Source organism: Miniopterus natalensis, chromosome 15 (assembly GCF_054644295.1).
Source record: "Miniopterus natalensis isolate mMinNat1 chromosome 15, mMinNat1.hap1, whole genome shotgun sequence".
In the NCBI taxonomy this organism is placed as follows: domain Eukaryota; kingdom Metazoa; phylum Chordata; class Mammalia; order Chiroptera; family Miniopteridae; genus Miniopterus; species Miniopterus natalensis.
In genome coordinates, this window is record NC_142095.1 from 19,221,929 (window position 1) to 19,241,563 (window position 19,635).

A 19,635-nucleotide genomic window follows, 5' to 3' on the forward strand; every position below is an offset into this window, starting at 1 on the left:
CAGAATAAGTCATATTCTTTTTCATGCCATCTTTGAGAAATTTAGTACATATAAAATGTACATATTTAAAATTTTTATGGTTAGTTGGAAATTCAAAACTCAAAAATTGTAGAATTTTTTTCCTTCTGATAAAGGATCTCTGAATAGTTTATTTTCTCCTTAAATGTGGTCAGGCAACCTTTGAACAGTGTTAAGGCAGTTAATGTGCCTCCAATTGAAAACCAAATAATAGAAGTGGGAAATGCAGGTGGTGTTTCCCAAACTTTAATGCACGCCCAAAGACCCTGGGGATCTTGGTAAAATGCAGGTGGCGATTGACTAGGTCTGGGGTGGGGCTGCAGTTTATGAATTTCTAATAAGCTTCTAGGTGATGCTGATATTGCTGGTCCCTGGCCCATAGTTTGAGAAGCAAGGATGTAGAGTACAGACTCTAAAACTTGAAGTAGCATTTATTTGAGAACAATCATAAAGTCATCTTCACATAAGTGGACTTATTGGGATCAGTGTAAGTTTGTCAGCCTAGGAATAGATGACATTGTTGAAGGTTCCATAAATACTAGAGCAAAGCCTGTGTGTTTGATAAGCTTTTTTATACTGGTCTCAGTGGGTGGTGGCTTTCTACTTAAATAAGCATTTGATGATCTACTTGATGAGTTTTAAGAAGTCGAGGCTTTAAGGTTAAGTGTGAAACAAAAAGAAATGTATTGGTACTCAGTTGATTAAAAAAAAATACAGTTTCCACAATTGAAATCCTTTCTGTGTTCCACCTTGTGCCTCTGTATTACAAACGTTTCCCCTCTCTTCACGCAGAGTATGATTTCTTCCATTGTGAACAGCACTTACTATGCAAATGTCTCAGCAGCAAAATGTCAAGAATTTGGAAGGTGGTACAAACATTTCAAGAAGACAAAAGATATGATGGGTAAGCAAAAACCGTTGCCACGGTGGCTACATACCATTAAGTGTCATTTGGGGGTTTATCAAAGTCACATCTAAAGCCAGGTCTTTTGATTGCCCAATTAGAGATCAATTTAGAATGTTTCTTTGAGGGTGGGGAGTGGGGATGAGTATAATGAGATAATTAAATTCAATAAATGTTTGTGTTTAAATCAGCCAAACTGACTTGGTTGTCAGACATGCAGGAAATCGAGGCGTCAGGAGGGGAGCTGCCATTTCTTAACATCTCAGTGAAGACCTAACCAGGCCTTGAATAACTAACATTAGCTGTGATTTCTCTCAGAGATAAATCATTCTTTTATGTTTTTCGTTTTTGTTCAAGAGAAAGAGAAAGTGCCTATTTTTTACATCCAATTTTTGAGGAAATTAAATTGTATTTCTAGTTTCCACAATTGAGAGCAAGTGATTTTTATGGACCTAATCCCCAGCCCTGCATGTAGGTGCTTTGGTGAACACACTGCTTTACCGCCCATCCCAGAAAATCATTGCATCATTTCTGAACTTTTAATTCCAATAGAGCATCCTATCTTAACGTAACTTTAGGTCAATATTTGTTACTCAGGAAATACATTAAAATTATCTGCAGTGTAAAATGACAGATAAAAGTTGTGTGTTGTACCTAAGCATTTAGATTATGACATTTTCTCCCTATTGAGTTTGTGTTTGCCAGAGCAAACACTGTGATTAAGGTTAATGTTTTAATTTCTATTAATGTTTTCTTTCACATAACTTGTACCCTCCAAATAATATATTTTAAAATAATACAGGAATGGGATATTTAATATGCATAGCATTATGCCCTGTTTTACATCTATTTCTGTTTACTTCTGTTACATTCATTTAATAACAACAACAACAACATTTCCAAAGATTTTAAGAGACAAGAGAATCTGAATTTTGAGCATGTTTTAGCTTTTAATATTTGAAGCAAAACCATCCATCTACCCAAACAGATTCTTTGCCTTTTATAGCTTAGAGCTATAATGAAGACAATGCATCATTTTTGGAATAATTGCTTGAATTACTATTCCCTGTGAATGGCCCACTTGGGCTGATATCACTGGTAAAATGGAAGGTTTCTTCCCCAATTCTTAGTTATATTTGGCATATATCAGTGATTATAGAAATATGATAAGTTCCTCTAAATATAAAACCTGAATATTTAATGAAAAGAGGAGTGATGATTAAAATCCAGCCAGAGCCTATACGTGGAAAGTATGGCGTGCTCTTTAGAAATCCTCACCTGTGTCCATACACCGTCGTGCCCAGCGTTTCTAGTCAAGAGCATCAGGCCAGTCTCCTCCTCGCAGCAGCAAAGCATTTGACACACTTCGAGCTGACTCTCAGCCAATGCATGTGAGGGATGTAGCCAAGGGAGAAGCATTCATCTTGGGTAGGTGGTAATAAATTGCAAAATCATGACAGTATCCCCATTGTACCAGAACAACTCCCCGCCTCTTCCTTGAAAGATTGTCTTTAGCATCTGGTGATAGCTATAGCTTCTTCAAGAAACATTTGGGTCTTAGCAACCCTGGGTAGACTGGCTTGGAATACAATAAATCATTTGCCTCATTCTAAGAAATATTTGCAGATATACCTGCTGCCCATGATGGTTAGAATTAAGTAAAGCAAACTGTATAAGATACTCAGCCCAGTGTTCAATATGCACTCAGTTATTATTACTTGTCATTATGACCACTTTCATTATTTATTATATTGATTGCTACTTTATATTCATGTCTGGGTAAGAATTGAACGTTGACAACATTTATGTCATCTTTTTTTCTTTCAAACCTTTTGCCTAGAGTGATAACAGTTAATATATATCATGAGAAAATACTTGTGTATTTCTTTTTTGTTTAGTTGCTTATGATGTCTTTTCTTAGCTCGACTCACTCTTTCTAGCTGCCATTAAGCAAATGGCATTCTTCTAGAAGTTATCTTAAAGTAAACATTGCTTATCAGCCTTCTTGGAGTAATGAAAATGAATAATAGTTTGACCCCAAAACTAGTTATATAGAATTGGAAAATAATTGATTTCATGCCTTAAGTCTAAATGATGTTATAAAATTAAGCCGGTATTGTACCACTTTTAAAGTTTGTGGAGTTGTGCAAAAGAAGGAAGTAAATACACAGCAGGTTGAGTTCTGTCTTGAAATTTTCTTCCTTTAATTGGATTTTGATGTGCCTACTGTCTCTGTTTAGGAAATGATCAGGAATGCTTACCAATACCCATCCTTGTTGACTTACCATGACTTTACTTTCTGTCCATCTTAGTCGAAATGGATAGTCTTTCTGAGCTCTCCCAGCAAGGTGCCAACCATGTCAACTTTGGCCAGCAGCCGGTCCCAGGGAACACCGCCGAGCAGCCCCCGTCCCCCGCACAGCTGTCCCACGGCAGCCAGCCCTCCGTGCGGACCCCGCTCCCGAACCTGCATCCTGGGCTTGTGTCGACGCCCATCAGCCCTCAGTTGGTCAACCAGCAGCTGGTGATGGCTCAGCTGCTGAACCAGCAGTATGCAGTGAACAGACTTTTAGCCCAGCAGTCCTTAAACCAACAATACTTGAACCACCCTCCCCCTGTCAGTAGATCTATGAATAAGCCTTTGGAGCAGCAGGTCTCGACCAACACAGAGGTGTCTTCCGAAATCTACCAGTGGGTGCGCGATGAACTGAAACGAGCGGGCATCTCCCAGGCAGTATTTGCACGTGTGGCTTTTAACAGAACTCAGGTCAGTTTCGTTTTTTTGCTTAATGGTTCTTCTCTCTCTTTCTCCTGCCTTCGGTCCCGTGCATCCCGATGTTTCTTCTTTGACTCTGCGCTAACAAAGTAGCGTGGTCCTAGTCTCTGTTCCTGGTGGTGCCTCAGTTGACTCCCCCCTTTCCCGACCCTAACCCTCCTCCTCCAGGAGGAAGCTGGGCACCGCCTGATCCTCATTCAGGGGCCTCGAAAGAATAAGTGAAATATGAAAAATGTTTCCAGCTGGGATTACCCGTGCTCTTCCCTGACGGAATCAGAGACAGTAGTAGCAGGTTGAGAAAAGTCTCGTGACTTGGTCAAGGCCACTGGTAGGACTCCAGGCGTCTAGCCTACAATTTTCCCCATGTTACCACCCACATCGAACATGAGTATGTAAATGTGCCCTGTTGAAGTTCCTCTACAACCTCAAAAAACATCTTGGGACTCAATAGCAATTTCTGCCATTTAATTCTAAGAAGCCATTTAGAAAAACATGTATGACTTGCTAGCAAAAACTGTTTCCCGGCTTCGTGCTCTCCCTCCCTCTTCGCATTGCAGCTGCCCTTCCTCCCACCTCATTAAGGGGCCCCTGGGGTAGCTTTGGTCTGCAGGCCTCTGTCTGCATACACTCCCTGTGTCCACACCTTTGTCCTGGGCAGGTTGCTATCATCGTGGAAGACGCTTCAGAAGACAGGGAGAGAGGGAGATGGGAGACAAAGGCCCAAGATAAAAAGTTCTAAACAAATTGATTCTGTTAAACTGTGAATGAGAGGATTTTTAATCTCCCTTTTTGGAAACTAGAATGATATATATGGTGTTTATTTTTGGCCCAGGCACACTAAAAAAAAAAAACTCTAAAAGAACATGTAACTTTGATTAGAATGGGGACATGATGTCCTTTCAGCTTTCCTGTTTTACCACTGTTGGTTCTTTTGTCAACTTCTTTGGGGCCCTGACTCATACTTTCCTCCCATATATATATATATATATATATATATATATATATATATATATATATATATATATATATAATTTTGTTTATTAGATGATTATAAGAATAAAATTCTGGTACAAAAATAATCTAGCATTAATTCCTTGTTGGCAGAGTTTCCATACCTAGGAGAACCCCAGCTGTAACTTATTTTTGGCTTGCCTTAACTGGACTGAAAGTCAGGAGGCCTGACAAAGCCTTTAACTCTGTGTTTTCAGTTTCTTTATCTGATTTTTTTGTACATTGTTTGCCTGTTTTTAAAAGGGTGATTGTAGAAGGTTCTGTCTCAGGTTAAAATTGTATGGTTTTGCCTAGTTCTGTATTTTTACAACTTAAAAAATGTGTTTATTATTAGCTGATAAATTTAGTATGACACCTAAATTCATTTGGGGAGTAATTATTTTTAAAAAATTAAATGAGTGAATGAATGGATCAGAAGTCAGCCGTCTGGTTAGATACTCCTGCTTCTGGCAGGATTCTTTTTTTTTTTTTTTTTAATGTAAATAGCAGTCATTGCTAGTAGTTCTCAGTACTGGGCAAAAAATAGATAAGAGTTGTTGAACTGAATTAAAACCCCACAGACAAAGAGAACATTGACATAGACACAAATGCCGTACAGATTTACTGATAAGCATTTTAAAAATTGAGGAAATTGTTTCTTAAAGCGCTGGCAAAAGTGTACTTTATATGGTGAAGGAATGACAAGAGTCCAGCTGAGGGAGACAAGGGTGAAGTCACCACCCCTTGGGGTACTTCTCTTCTCTGGGGCTGTGATGTCCCAGCCGTTACTCTGAAGAGTTGACCATTTGTTCTGCCTTTGGTTCTTACACTGACAAATTCCACAAGTATCTATAGGATTTGTTACTGTAAGAAAGGTAGAATTCCCTTTTTATGCCATATTAATCACTTTGAAAAGATAGTCGCCTCTGTGGTTAACATCAAAAAGTGACTTTCTTTTTCTGAGAGTGAGAGAGGGAAAACCTGGTACAGTGTGATACCAATGTCTCTTTATTAATAATCACCAATTTAGAAAAAGACATCACCAAAATATTATTTGGAGCTTGGAATAGTAGAGGGGTTTGGTTTTACACCTTTACAGTGGTAACTTCTCTGCCCAAGTGGATGCTGGCCCATATTTGAAGCTGTCTGATTTAACAGAGCAGTTTTCTATGTACATTGAAGTGTTCACTTTTTGGGAACTAGGTTTTGAACGTGCAAGCAGGCGTGCACGCATTTTTGGTGTCACGCTTAAGAACCATCACACACATGCATCGAGCGCACGCACAGCTACATTTCTTTTAATGATTATACATTCATACGAATGCATGTAGTGTGTTTATTTCAGCGTATGCATTTCAATAAAAGCAGGTGCAGAGTGCGGGTGTGTGGTGTGAGTGCGGAGTACGAAAATACACATGCTGATGCATATGTATAGACGAGGAGCTCTGCAGAATTAAATCGCACATCACAATGTGCAATTCCAACTCCAGGTTTAAAAAATTAATGTAAAATATGTACGTACAAATGCGGAGTTATATGATATGATCAGGTAAAGACATGGGTACCCTGTACACAGTGTGTTAAAACATTAGTATAAAAGATAATGCTGTTATGACTCGAGACAATTTTAGTCATTCAGCTCTGCAGAACTCTGAAATCCTGAATTTCATGTTTTAACTCTTAATTGGAGAATTTTCTCATCACCGTAATTGGGCCTCCTAAATTAAATCATACTCCTCTCTTAAGACTTTCACACATGACTATTTTTTTTAAAGTCTACCTTTTCTGAAAATTTATGATGAATTTATATAATTACTTGTTTTAAGTACTTTTTCCCCTTTTGAATTAATGGGCATATGTTCTTTAATTGCTACCGAAGACACCAGCTTTTAGCAGATGTCATTCATTCAGTTATTCCTACTTGATGTCTTTTTAATGGAAACCTATGGCTAAAAATAATTGCCAAAGCTTCTAGATTTATACTTTTCAGTTCACTTCTCTCTATTATTGCCGTTTAAAGGTTGTGACAGACGAACATACATTCTTTAGTGCCTTTTTAAAAATAAAACCCAGAGTTTAACTCTGATCCCATCCTGTGGCTTTTTTCCTTTTTTCTTCCCTCCCCCCCCCTTGTCTTTGGCACACTTTATTTTCCAGTAAAATAAAGAATGAAGATGGATTATTCAAAACTGATAACAGTAATGGACCATCATGTAATGTTTTATTGAATTTGAGTTCTGTAAATTATGTGGTGGAGAGAAATCTGCCTGCTTAAGTATAAGAGAGATTGCTACTGTGTTTCTCTAATTCTTCACAGTGTAATTTAAGAAAAGTCCACTCTCCATATCACTCTTGAGTAAGAGGTAAAAAGGTGCTATTACCCCAATGTGACAGCTCTCGTTTAGCCTCCCCAAATGACAGAGATAAATGTGTCTGCTTCTGACTTACTTGGCGTAAGTCCAGCATAGTAGGTGAAATTTGAACATGGTCTTTCACCTGGACATGTGTTTAAAAATTCACCAAACCACGGAGGCAGGTAGCCTTGAAGAATATTCCACATATTTTCTGTTTAGTAGGGAGGTTTTATCAAATCATATTTTCCTTCTGAGGCTTTGAAGTTCCATGAAACTGATAAAATCTATTTGAATCAGTGATTATGTTCAAAGAGGAGACAAACGGGAGGCCAGACCGGCTTTTTGTTCGGATTGGCAGTCTCTATCGCTTATCTGTTGTTTTAAAGAATTCATAATTAGCATTTGGAAGTACTGATAATATTTATTGAAGGTTTTTTTTCTTTCTTTTACAATTACTAATGAATTTTACTTGTAATAACTTGTAAACTCTTTTTGGAATGTAAAAAAGGTTTAGGAATTCATCAGTAAGTTTGCCCTTTAATTGAAAAAATTAGAATTCTCTCTTAACCACCATGTAATGACAATGCAGAACCATTTTATGCTTTCGTATATAGAGAACATACCGAGTTATTTGAAGACATGACGTCCCAGTGAAAAGCAGCTTCTCATTTCCAATAAAATTAATATTCATGAGGTGCTGATAACTTACTACATAACATAGAAATTCTCAAGTTCTTTTCAGAAACAAGAATGGCTAATGATTTTGTTTAATTTTCTTCAACAAATTTATTGAGCACCTATGATGCACAGTATTGACAATATATTTTAGTCCTGGCGTTTCTGCATACTCTCTGAGATAGCAGATAAGGTAAATAAAATGACATATTACTTTTTTGCATGAAGAAGAATTTTTGGTAAGAGATCCCTCTTACTGTCCTCGATGGGGGGTTACTACAAGTGACCTTGACCTAACTTGGCAAGTCTGAACTGTATTTTCCACTGTGGGAAAATGGGAAACAAGGGTCACATACATCCTGAACCCATAAATGCAGCTATTCAAGTAACAACAACCTGAACAGGACCAAACATTCATGGCCATATCCGGATTCTAATAGTCATTTTGCATCCAGAATTATTCTCAAGCAACATAATTTTTTTTTTTTTTTGGTAATTAACACATTCTAATAAAAACATTTTCTAACAATATTTTCAAGCATTTCCACCAGAGGGCACTCCCCTCATTGAAAGCCTGGGCCAAAAAAAAAAAAAAAGAAAGAAAGAAAGGAAAAAAAAAAACTCTGAAGGTTTCTAAAACACCTGAGATGTCTACACTGGCTGCTTTAGAGCTCTTAGTGTTCCAGGGTTTGAAATATCGCTTTAGACCTTCAACATATTACAAGCAGAAAAACTGCACTTGCTCTAGACATAAAATTAAGTGGAAATAAAATCTTTTGCCCCTGAAACACTTTATATGCTCAAATGGGAAGGCATGCCAACATCAGACTATGGGTAGAGAAATTTCTCAATTCTCTCCCAACTGATCTGCTGTTCTTCTGCCTAAGCCACACAGCAATGCCTTGGTCTTATGTTAGCAAGACTTGATAGAGACTATTCTTATGTATTTTTTCAGGTGTTTGCTTTTCTCACTGTAGTTCTGTGCTGTCGGAAAAAATTTTTAATAGAGATATATTATTTTATTTGAGATTTATAAATGTCTAATTTCACATTTCCCAATCTTCAATATTTATAGGCTCCCTTTTAATCTATTTTTAAAATTACTGAACACTTAGTGTAGATAAACATCTTACAAAACACCACAATAACTTTTCATTGAAGGCTCACCTTGAGTAAATGAATAATTATCAGTAGAATTTACCCATTGGTAGCATATCTTGTTCCTAAGTTTCTGTCACCCATTTGCAATGTTTTCCTTTTGTGGCCTGAATACACATAATTTCTCCACTTAGTAAATATTTATCAAACACTTACATAGTAGGCATTGTGCTGGGATAACAAAAATGAATATTAGAATATTATACTCAAGGAATTGATAACATTTTATTTATTATACTGTATGTTTCTCTCTATTTCTGTATAGTTAATACATATTATTACTTTGCCAAGCACATCTTTTAATACATAACATTTGGTAGGGAAGTGTGGAGAACATGGGTTATTTTTTTACACCTATTTTCAAACATTTTTTTGAGACCTGTATTTTTCGGTTTTAATGTTGACAATCTACACAGTCGATCTAATTAGTTGGCCTCGTGCAAATTAAATAGCTGGGTGATTGACTGCCTGTTTGACTGAATTTTAGTTAAGGGACTGGATGTTTTGCTCTTGTGTAAACTCGGTTGCAATATTACTTGTTAGTATTATGCATGAAAGGACGCGTTCCCTTCCATCTTCAGTTACGTGTCTTAAGGGCGAAACTGCAAGTGTGGGTCTAGTTCCCAGACTTTGGTTGCATAGACCAAGTGAGAGATTAAAATTTACTCCAAAGCCCCCTGAGCCTGTTGGAGGTTCTTTTTTAAAAAGCAGCCTGTAAACCATTTTTAAAGTGGTCAGTGCATTTATGTTGTCTGCACCTAATTTACATTTAGGCAATATGGTACATCGTCCCTGGGGAACAAAACTAGGCTTATACTTCTAGGAAACCATGAAAAAGCCAAGTGCTATATTCTTGGAGGAGAATTATTTTGACAGGACACTTTACCTCCCCTTCCCCAAATGTACCCATTCACCCTTTCTGCAGAGCGGTTGGAAAGTGAAATTTGCAAACTGTACAGAGATCTTGACAACATTTTATTCTGAGCTATATTATGTTAAACTGATATTCTGCCTAAATGTAGAAAGCAAATGTACCTTGGCATTCCAGGCATTTTTTAATATTTCAATTTTATATAATCGCTTAAAATTGGGGAAAACCACCCATTTTTGAAAGCGTTATTACAAAAAAAAAAAAAAAAGTACTTTTTGGAGAGAGAGACACCTTAAAGGAGTATACTAATGTTTTGTAAACTACTACTTCTAGAGAGAAATACTTTTAATTCTCAAGAAGTTTGATAATTACAAAATTGGGTAATATTCTTTTCCTTCGGTGTGCTATCATGGATTTTTGAAATGTGGAAAGGGGTTTTTGTATTTCAAATTTAACCTGTGGTTTCTGAAGTTCAAAGTGTCAGCCTGTTTCCAAGAGGTATACTATAGCAAGCAGTAGTTAGAGCCACTGGGGCTGGCAGTGTAGTTTCCTTACGTGATAAATGCAAGAATCATTTGTCAGTGACTCTCATAACTTTAGAATTAAGGAATAACTTAAAATGCTGCCTGTGAAGATACAGCCTGTCTTGGATGAGGCTTTTGTAACATTTTCTGAATCCTCCCGAGGACATGCTTAGAGGGGGAGAGCCTGAGGTGAGGGAGAAGCGGGGCCCCGCAGCCTCCGGGCAGGCGAAGCCCCCGCCGGGCCGCCCCCGGGGACTGTCTGTTTCCCTCGGTGGCGGGCAGTTCGCTTCTTTGGAGGCTCGGCTGGTCCTGAAATAGCTTCGCCCCCGCATCCTGGGCCGCGGTGGCCCGGCCTCCGTCCAGGCCGCCTGAGGACCCGCAGCCACGCGGTCGTCTTAGGGCGCTGCGTTTACCCTTCACTCCCCTCCCTCTCTCGGCAAGTTCAGCTCCTCGGAGGAAGGAGGCCAGTGAGGCCGTTTCGGTTTATGTTGTATGTAAAGCAGATGCTTAATAAAATTAAGAATACTCCACCACTTCAGCTGTAACTAACAGGCCTGCAGAGTTAGTGCTCCTGGCTGTTCCTTTTCTGAACACAGGGGAGGGGAGGGGGGGAAGGGGAAGGGAAAGGAAAGGAAGGGAAAGGAAAGGAAGGAAGGAAGGAAGAGAAAGGAAGGGAAAGGAAGGGAAGGGAAGGGAAGGGTCGCGCTGGCCCAGCAGGGCCGAGCAGAGCGAGCTCCCTCACCCTGTGCCTTTCGCTCCCGCAGGGCTTGCTTTCAGAAATTCTCCGAAAGGAAGAGGACCCCAAGACTGCATCCCAGTCGCTGCTGGTCAACCTTCGGGCGATGCAGAATTTCTTGCAGCTGCCGGAAGCTGAGAGAGACCGAATCTACCAGGACGAGAGGGAAAGGAGCCTGAACGCCGCCTCGGCCATGGGCCCTGCCCCCCTGATAAGCACACCGCCCAGCCGCCCTCCCCAGGTGAAGTCCCCCTGCCCTCCTTGCCCTTCGGCTTTGGCTTTTTTTTAAAAAAAAAATGTCTGATGAAGAATCTCAATGAGAATTCAGAAAGATAGATGGACAGATTTTTGTTTTAAAAAAACAAACAAAAATGTATAGAGTTGCTTGGGGGAGAATTTGATCTCATATCACTAATTATGGTATAAAAACAATAAGCTGCTAATTAGGGGAAAGAACTGCATTGTATTGCTTGCTCTTTGGGGTTCTTTAGGGGTGAAAAGTAGTCTTTAAGTGGGGTGTTTGTCTCTATGACTATTAAGTAAAGAAGTATTTTAAACTCAGTAGGAAAAAAGTAATAAAGTCAGTTTTATCCCTGTAAGTTTTAGAACCACCATCTGAATAGTAAATACATATAAATAAATAAATAATTCTCTTTGTATTTATGCTTTCCAGTGCAAACTGCAGCTGGTGCCCATTACACATCATCTCGTTTGTAATCTTTCATAATTAAGTTTAATACAATCCTTGAAGGCAGCTTTAAGTGGAGCTGATAAGGAATTCCATCCGTATTCCCAGAAACGGGCACATTTCCTATTTTCCAAATTTTTACACTTTTTAGGAAGGACCAAAGTCACCTTCCAGGTAACTTTGTGTATGTGCATCTGCACTGTGGTGTTGTTTTCTTAAATTTAAAAGGCAGCCTAGTAACTATTATGAGAATTCAAATTAATTTTCAGTACGAACTAGTAGATAAAAGTTTGATCGTGGATTAGATTTATAATCCACAAGCAAATACATTTCTTACACATATAATTTGTGGCATGTACAATTCTTAAAAATAAGGTCAGCTAAAGCTGAATAAAAATTGAATATGGAATATAAACTTAAAGTATTTATGTAACATAGTGTCATAATGAAATTATACCTTGATGTTAATTTGTTTTCATATAATAGTAAAAAATATTAATACATTTCCAAGTAAAGAATTATAGAAAAAACTCATTCAACACTAAAAATGAAATTGCTACAGATACTCCATAAATAAGGACTAGATGTTATATTTAGCCACTTGTCGGGGGGGGGGGTCTTAAACTGTATATTGTAATATTTTGGAATGATGATTCTTTAGAGATGTCACAAACGTCCATGTTCTCCATTTTATTTAATGTAAATCAATTAGGTCTTGATGTCTATAGGAGCAGACTGTAAGGAAGTCATTACTGTAATTGTGAATAAGAAAGTCATGCTTCTCTAGCAGAAAATGTGTGTGTGTGTGTTTATAGGTAGATATGTATACACACACACATATCCACCTGTGTACACACACACACACAGTTATTGAACTTGATATGTAAAGCCTTCTATAAAGTATTTCTTAAGAAAAAAAATGAGGAACTCTTTATATAGATACATAACTTTTATTGTAAGAGTGACTAAAGAAAAAATATTGTACTTTGGACTTGGTTTAATGCGTAGTGTGGTGTTTAGAGTTAATACACACCAGTATTAGTTAAATTTGTCATTACCATCATCATCACTGAAAGGCCCGTGGGCAGTTATCTTACTTATTACTTAATCTGCAATATCAACCAAAAAATGTCTTATTTAAGACCAGTATGAACTTTAGCATTGAGCTTCTCCTTTTTTAAAAAAAAATATCCAGAAATTTAACTTAATGATCCTCAGTACAGCTTTTGTTTTGTTTTTAATTTTTCTAGGATTTTAATGCTTCTGTTTTTCGGATGTGATTCTGCTATCCTTAGTCTTCATTTTTTTTCCATATACTATTACGATACTCTTGAGTAGCTTTCTGATATATATCTGATATATATGTCTAGAGACTGTATTTGCTGATAAGTTGGGATAGAACACATAATTTACTTGGCTTGAATTATTGATTAACCGATTGAGCCACCCTTAGCAAGAAGGGTTGAAACCAAGCCCTTAGCCAGGATATTCAGACAGTGTTGAACATACAAAGTATGTTGATACTGTAGAGTCTTAGTGAAACTCTTTCAGAGAAAAAAAATGGTTTCTATTAATGCAGTATTAGTGGCTATCTAACAGAATTCTGAAATGATTATCTGACATACGTGTATAATTTTATTTCACTGCTATAATATAAATCTTTATGGTATCTTATTTGCCCCACTGAGAATCCCTTTGCATTGTTTAATATTATTATAATAGAGCTCACAGTCAGTTTGTTCACCTTTTATCTTTTAATAATGATGCAACGAATTACTTTTTAAGAAATTTTTAATGGATTAAAAGCATTGTCAGTGTCAGACAAGTACTTTAGATTTGGAAAAATGTGTTATAGAGCAGTTGAATTAGTAGTTTTGCAGCAGTCGAAATCTAGTGCTTAAACTGGAACCAGTACGCCACCTGTAAGGTTTTAATATGCTTATTACAAGTGATGAAAATAGAAGGGGGGGGGGATTGAAACCATGAATACAGGAACAGACTGCAAAATTTTGCCTTTTTTAATTTTATATTTTGCCAGAGAGGAGTCTATGTGAAATGACTGTGCTGCAGTTCATTTTCCCCCAAAATGAAGAGATTTGAAAATACATAGTGAGACAAGCCTTGGGCTACGGTTAAAACCCAACCTTGATCTCTTTCCAAAGAACTGCATGTTGCAGACAGAGACCCCGCCCGCCTCTAAGCCCCAGAGATTGGGTTCTTTTCCAGCTCCTTCTGTGGAGTTTAGGCCACACTGAAGGTGATTTAGACGGTCCTGGCTCATACCAAACTGAGGGACTTACCAGCTTCTAAATCATCTTCAAGCAGGGCCTGCCTTGGTTGTAGTCAAGCCCTAGGTTTTATTCGCAGGAACACCGCCCCTGGGTAGGCCCGGACTGGCCTCAGGAATCCCCAGAGCTCTTGGCTGGCCCTGCGGGTGAGGTGCCCCTCCGCACACCTGTCCTTTGCGTGTCCCTTGGGGCAGCCATGCGGTGAGCTGCTTCTCATGGGGGCAGCGGGCTCTGGCCCAGACCTGTTTGCTGACAGCCTATTTTCACAACTTGTGCTAATTCAACAGATAAGATTACCTTGCACTTGGTAATGGCTCACGGTTTTCTCAGCACCTTGATGTACATTAATTTATTGTATCCTCAGACCAGCCTTTTTGTAGGAGGAAAATGAGAACCAAGTCTAAGGATTACTCAAAGTTTTCCAACCCTCTTTTAATTCTGTTGCTCTTCCCCCTTCCCCAGGCCACCTGCTAAAAATAAATATAAACGAACATGATAGAAAAGGGAAAATGAAACTCGGGGATTTTTTCTGTTTGTCATAGAGGATGGGAAGTTTTATTATTAGGTTAGGAAGAGGAAAGACAGACAGGGGTAGAAAAACGTTGAATGTTTGACAGATGACCCCTAGGCATGTCTGAGATTGTGGAGGATGCCCCCCCTCTACTTTGGTTGTTTGAAAATATCTGAAAGAACCCAATCCTTCCAAACCTTTAAGACTCCCCGGTCTTAAAGATTGCTTTTCTGACTCTGCTTAGCAGATTGAGTGTAAACCAGATGAGTTTATTAGAGGAATTTTATTAATAGTAATTAATTATTATTTCCTGGGAATTGTCTATTCCACAGAATAGACCAGTTTTACGTTGATTTCTCTTTAGATACGTGCTGCTTCTAGTTTTATTTGTGTGTTTTAATATGTGTGACTTTGGGAGGTGAATTAGCAATCTCTGTTTTCATAAGGACTGTGTGAAAGCCTGTAATTACCAAATTATAACTTTTACATTGGTTATATAATTCTCTCTTCCCTTTATTTTTTACACCTCCTTAGTAATTCTGTAGTTTCTCCTAAAGGAAGATGTGCTATTTTATGCTTTAGAAAATGTACAAAGTTTATATAAACAATGTATCATTAATTTATGTGAAATGACTGCATTCAATCTGGTAGCTGCACCCTTCTGTCTCTTTACCACAACCTCGCCTATAATATAATGAAACATAGGTCTAGTTATGGGCAGGAGCTTAATACATTATTAAAATTTTATTTGTTATGAATTCCTTGACCAGCATTATTTTAAGATCTTATTTATGTGCTTGTAAAATGTTTCCCATTAATAGTCATCTTTTAAAAGCTAGAGGACTAGGAAAATAATTAATATTGTTTCTACAGCCATAACCCTCCAGACAGTGTTAATATATAAAAATTTGATAATGTGGACTACATCCATCACCAATAAGAATCATAACATTACTAAGGAAACATTTATAGTTTACATACCTTGAAAAATAAATTCAGACTGGATTTGTAAAATTAATAATAAAGTCATTTACTACTAAAAATTAGATAGTAATGAACTAGATTTAGCAAAGGGCCACCAAAAAGCAGGTCCAGCATGTCTTAAAAAATAAGAATTTTTCCAAATAAAGAACTTCCAGTGGTTTCTAAGATAAGCATTAGCATCAGACAGACTTTTGTTTGCCCATGGACAAATTACTTAGACCTCTTTGTTTTAAGAGCATTTTCTCAATCTTTAAGAGGGGCAGTAATAGTACCTACTCAGGGCTATTGTGCAGGTTAGAGTTAATGTCTGTTAACACTATGCCCAGCACATAATAAGCAACTAATAAATTTTAGTGTTTATTATTGTCATAATTATTAGTAAAACTACATGAAACTGTGTGGGTGCATGCATGCACGCATGCGACCAGCTTGCAGGGAATTGCCCTGCCTCAAGGAATAGCGCATGTTCAGCAACGGGGGCCCAGTAGAGTTCATTCAGTGTGCTGTGCAGGTAATATGTAGTGTATGTGTAGCATGTATAGTTCATTTGTAGTATGATTTGATGCATGCAGCAATACATGAAAAAACAAAATGGAATTTTCATGGAAAATGTGTGTTCTGCGGCGTAATTTTAGTGAAATACAAGGCGGACCCTGGAGCTGCACCCTGGCCCACGTGGGCAGGGCCATGGGGAAGCGTCAGTTCCTGACTACTTCCCGGCGCCGCCGTAATGATGGAGTAGGACACCCTGCCTTGATAAAAGCTGTTCAGAAAGCAACTGCATTTATTTCACCTCCTGTGCTATTTGCGGAGAAGAGCTGAAGAGTAGTTTGTTTTGCCTGGAATGAACTACTTTATGAATTTTAATGTGTGATATAATATTAAAAGCTAAACCAGGATTAAAGAAGATTCTTTTTGTACTAAGCTAAAATAGTACTTAGTAGAGTGAGGTATAAAAGATTTTTGTTTCCATTTTTACCTGGGGAAAAATTCAGCTTTCATATTTTTGAAAAGCTGTCCAAGTCAGTTCCCCTTAAGCAGTAGCTTGTGTTTTTTTGTTTTAAAAAAAAGTGATTCCAGAATTCTAATAGCTTATCTATGATAAGATGCGTGTCTGAGCCAACAAGATGATAAACAACTTTTCTAAATCTTTTTTCAAATGACTAATACAATTCCTTTATATTTTTAAAAGTTGTTGCTCTCACTTCCTTTTTTTAATTTTTGAATGTCTCATGTATTTATTTCCCACTTTTATTTTGTGTTGGCCACTAGGAAAAGATTGATTTTTTCCCCCCCATTATGTAAAATTCTTGCTTTTTGATTCAAGTTGTAATTGCTTTAACAAATGTTAATCCAAAGACAGTTTTCGAAACAGTATCACAGTGTAGAGACAAATGATTGTAGCCTACCTTGAGGATAAAATCTTAAACATAATTTTTACAAAAGAATGCAAATTACTTGAAAAACATGAAACGCCAAGTTTCCAAAGCCTGCTCTCTTTGAGCGATTGCTAAGCAGATTGCTGCCACGGAACTATTTCTTCCAGTGCACTGGACTTCGTGCCCCCATTTCCATAACATTCAATTTTCAAAGCGATTGAAATGGCTTTTCTTTTCTCTTTCATTTAAACAGTGAGAAAAATAGGTATTAAAAGGGACCCCGTGGGGTGATCAAATCTATCCTTCTGCCTCAAAGCAAGACCACCCCAGAGCAAAGTTGTGAATCTCACCAAAGCAACTTTGTAGGCAATTTATGGTGATGCGTTAACTCTTCTGGCTCCTAAAGTGGTGTTTAGCAGATTATTGCTTCAAAGCCCTGTGCGTGTTGTAGTGGCCTCCAGTCCTTAGTATGCCTCCGTGAGTGCCCCCGCTTTCTGGAGTCACAGAGCTGGAAGGGGACCCCTGTCTCTAGTGCACAGCGTTGGGACAGGCAGAGGAGGCCCAGCCAGCACCTGTCCTGCCTCCCCTTCTGGGTCCTCACTTCCAGCTGTGGTCCCACCATTTCACAGCACTGTCCATTCAGTGGTTAGGAAGGTCAAGGTGGAGAATCTAGCTGCCTGTCCAAGACGAGCCAGAGCTGAGTTACTCTGCCAACTGTCTGGAAGTTCAAGGGATTCAGAAGGCACATTTGAAAGGGACTCATAGTTACTCTCTAAGTGCAGAGAGTTGAAGAACCCAGGATAACCTCTGTCCCACTTTTGATGCCAAATATTTCGGGACAGGATGAAATAAACCTGGAAGACTTACAGCCAAAACCTCACTCGTTTATTCTAAAATGCATTTCATTTCCTAGTGTTTACAGTGTATGAGAGAAATGGTCCAAGATGCTAAATTTCTAGAGAACAAAAACCTGGGTTCTGTAAAGGACTCTAAGAAATCAGGCCCTTAATGAATCACTTTGCCAGGAAAAAACATGTTCCTGCATCTGTGGTAACTTTTCATTTACATTTTCATCATTTCCCCAGTGAAAAAAACAGCTACGTAGTTCATATGTAAGATTACCAGACTGGTCAGTATAACTGTGTAATAAAAATTAAATTTGGAGTTTTAAAGATTAATAATAGCATTAATAAATTTTGAGGATGTGGTTTAATTTTTCCCTTAAAATTCTGTGGTGGTTTTCTGCTGGTATCTGTTTATCATTATCACCAAAAGCATTCGTAGTAATTTTTCACTCAGGATTATACATTTTGAATATAATTTTTAAGTCACTGATTATATATTTTGTGTAACTTGCAGCAATGTTCTGTTAAATATTGTGAAATATTTCTGATAGTCTGGTTCCACAAGTCAGAAAGAAATAGTTATATACAGGGGTGCCAGGAAAAGATGAAATAATTATACAGAACAGCTTGGACATGCACGTGTAAAGCGCAACCAGCCTTTATGATAATTAAGCAAGGCACTCTACCTGTTTCATGGATGGATAGAAGATTTAAATACGCAGCTCTGCAAATGGCTTTGTTATGGAAGATTTTTAAAATGAAACATGAGGAAAAGGTATAAAATAAAGGGCCTAAAATTAAAAAGGCCATAGTATATAATAGCTATTAGTGATGCAATTGTGTGTTAGGCACCGGGCACCTAGTGTAGATACAGCACTGTGCATTATGATCTTAATTGTGAATTTCCTTTGTTAGAATTGCAATGGAAGGTAATTGGGAAACAATTAGTTTAGGGTTTTCAAGTCTTTGAAACTATTTCGTTTTCCAGAAAACTTACTTTATAGCATTATAATTCCTGGTTGTCAGCTGGCAGTTGCTGTCATATTACAGATGCAATCACCTGTGACAGTGTGACTTCCTTAACTTAAGCAATCTGATCTCCGGGTAATAACTAATGTTGAATGACTGCGCTGTTGATCACCTTGATTGTAAAAGGAGCAACAGTGTCTAGTTTGGATGCTGAGCCTGAGAAGCTTCAAAACAATTTGACCAGGGAAAAATGACAATCATGTTCAAAATGTTTTATAGGTGAAAACAGCTACTATTGCCACTGAGAGGAATGGGAAACCAGAGAACAATACCATGAACATTAATGCTTCCATTTATGATGAGATTCAGCAGGAAATGAAGCGCGCTAAAGTGTCCCAAGCACTTTTTGCAAAGGTTGCAGCAACCAAAAGCCAGGTAAGAGCCTCGACTAGGCATTGAGAATGTTTATCTATTTTCAGGGTATCTATTTTCAGTATGAATTCCCATCACTGAGAGGTCACAGTCTCCAGGATTATTTACAGAGCTCTCCGATGAAACAAAATGTTCAGATTCTGGTAATAGACATTTGGTTTTATTTCTTCCAACAGCCACTCCAAAGACCCAGGATTTCTTAGTAAATCCCTGAGTCAGTTCATAGTCGTTTTCAGAAGAAGAATATTATAATGTATAGGAAGTTTCTCAGTCTGGTCCATGTAATGGAACAAATAACTTGAATTAGTATTTTTTCATTATTACTTAGATCACCTTAATTTCTATCCTAAAATACTAGAAACAGTATAGTTTCTTCTGCTCCAGCTCCAGCATCTATAACTATTAGGTGCACTTATTGAAACAAACTGATACACACATACATATATTTTCATATGTGAATGATTTTAGTTTTTCTATAGGTAATGTGACACCCAAATTGAATTACAATTAGAAAAATTGTCCATATCTGATCA

At 37.8% G+C, this 19,635-nt stretch overlaps 1 protein-coding gene across 1 annotated transcript in view; it reads left to right on the forward strand.

Annotated features, from left to right (window-relative positions):
- SATB1 (SATB homeobox 1) overlaps nt 1–19,635 on the forward strand; it is a 75,234-nt gene that overhangs the window by 26,943 nt on the left and 28,656 nt on the right. The window contains exons 6-9 of the mRNA XM_087824923.1: nt 811–922; nt 3,235–3,689; nt 11,035–11,247; nt 18,950–19,105. Coding sequence (XP_087681049.1) covers nt 811–922; nt 3,235–3,689; nt 11,035–11,247; nt 18,950–19,105 — 936 coding nt within the window. The remainder of the gene's footprint in view (nt 1–810; nt 923–3,234; nt 3,690–11,034; nt 11,248–18,949; nt 19,106–19,635) is intronic.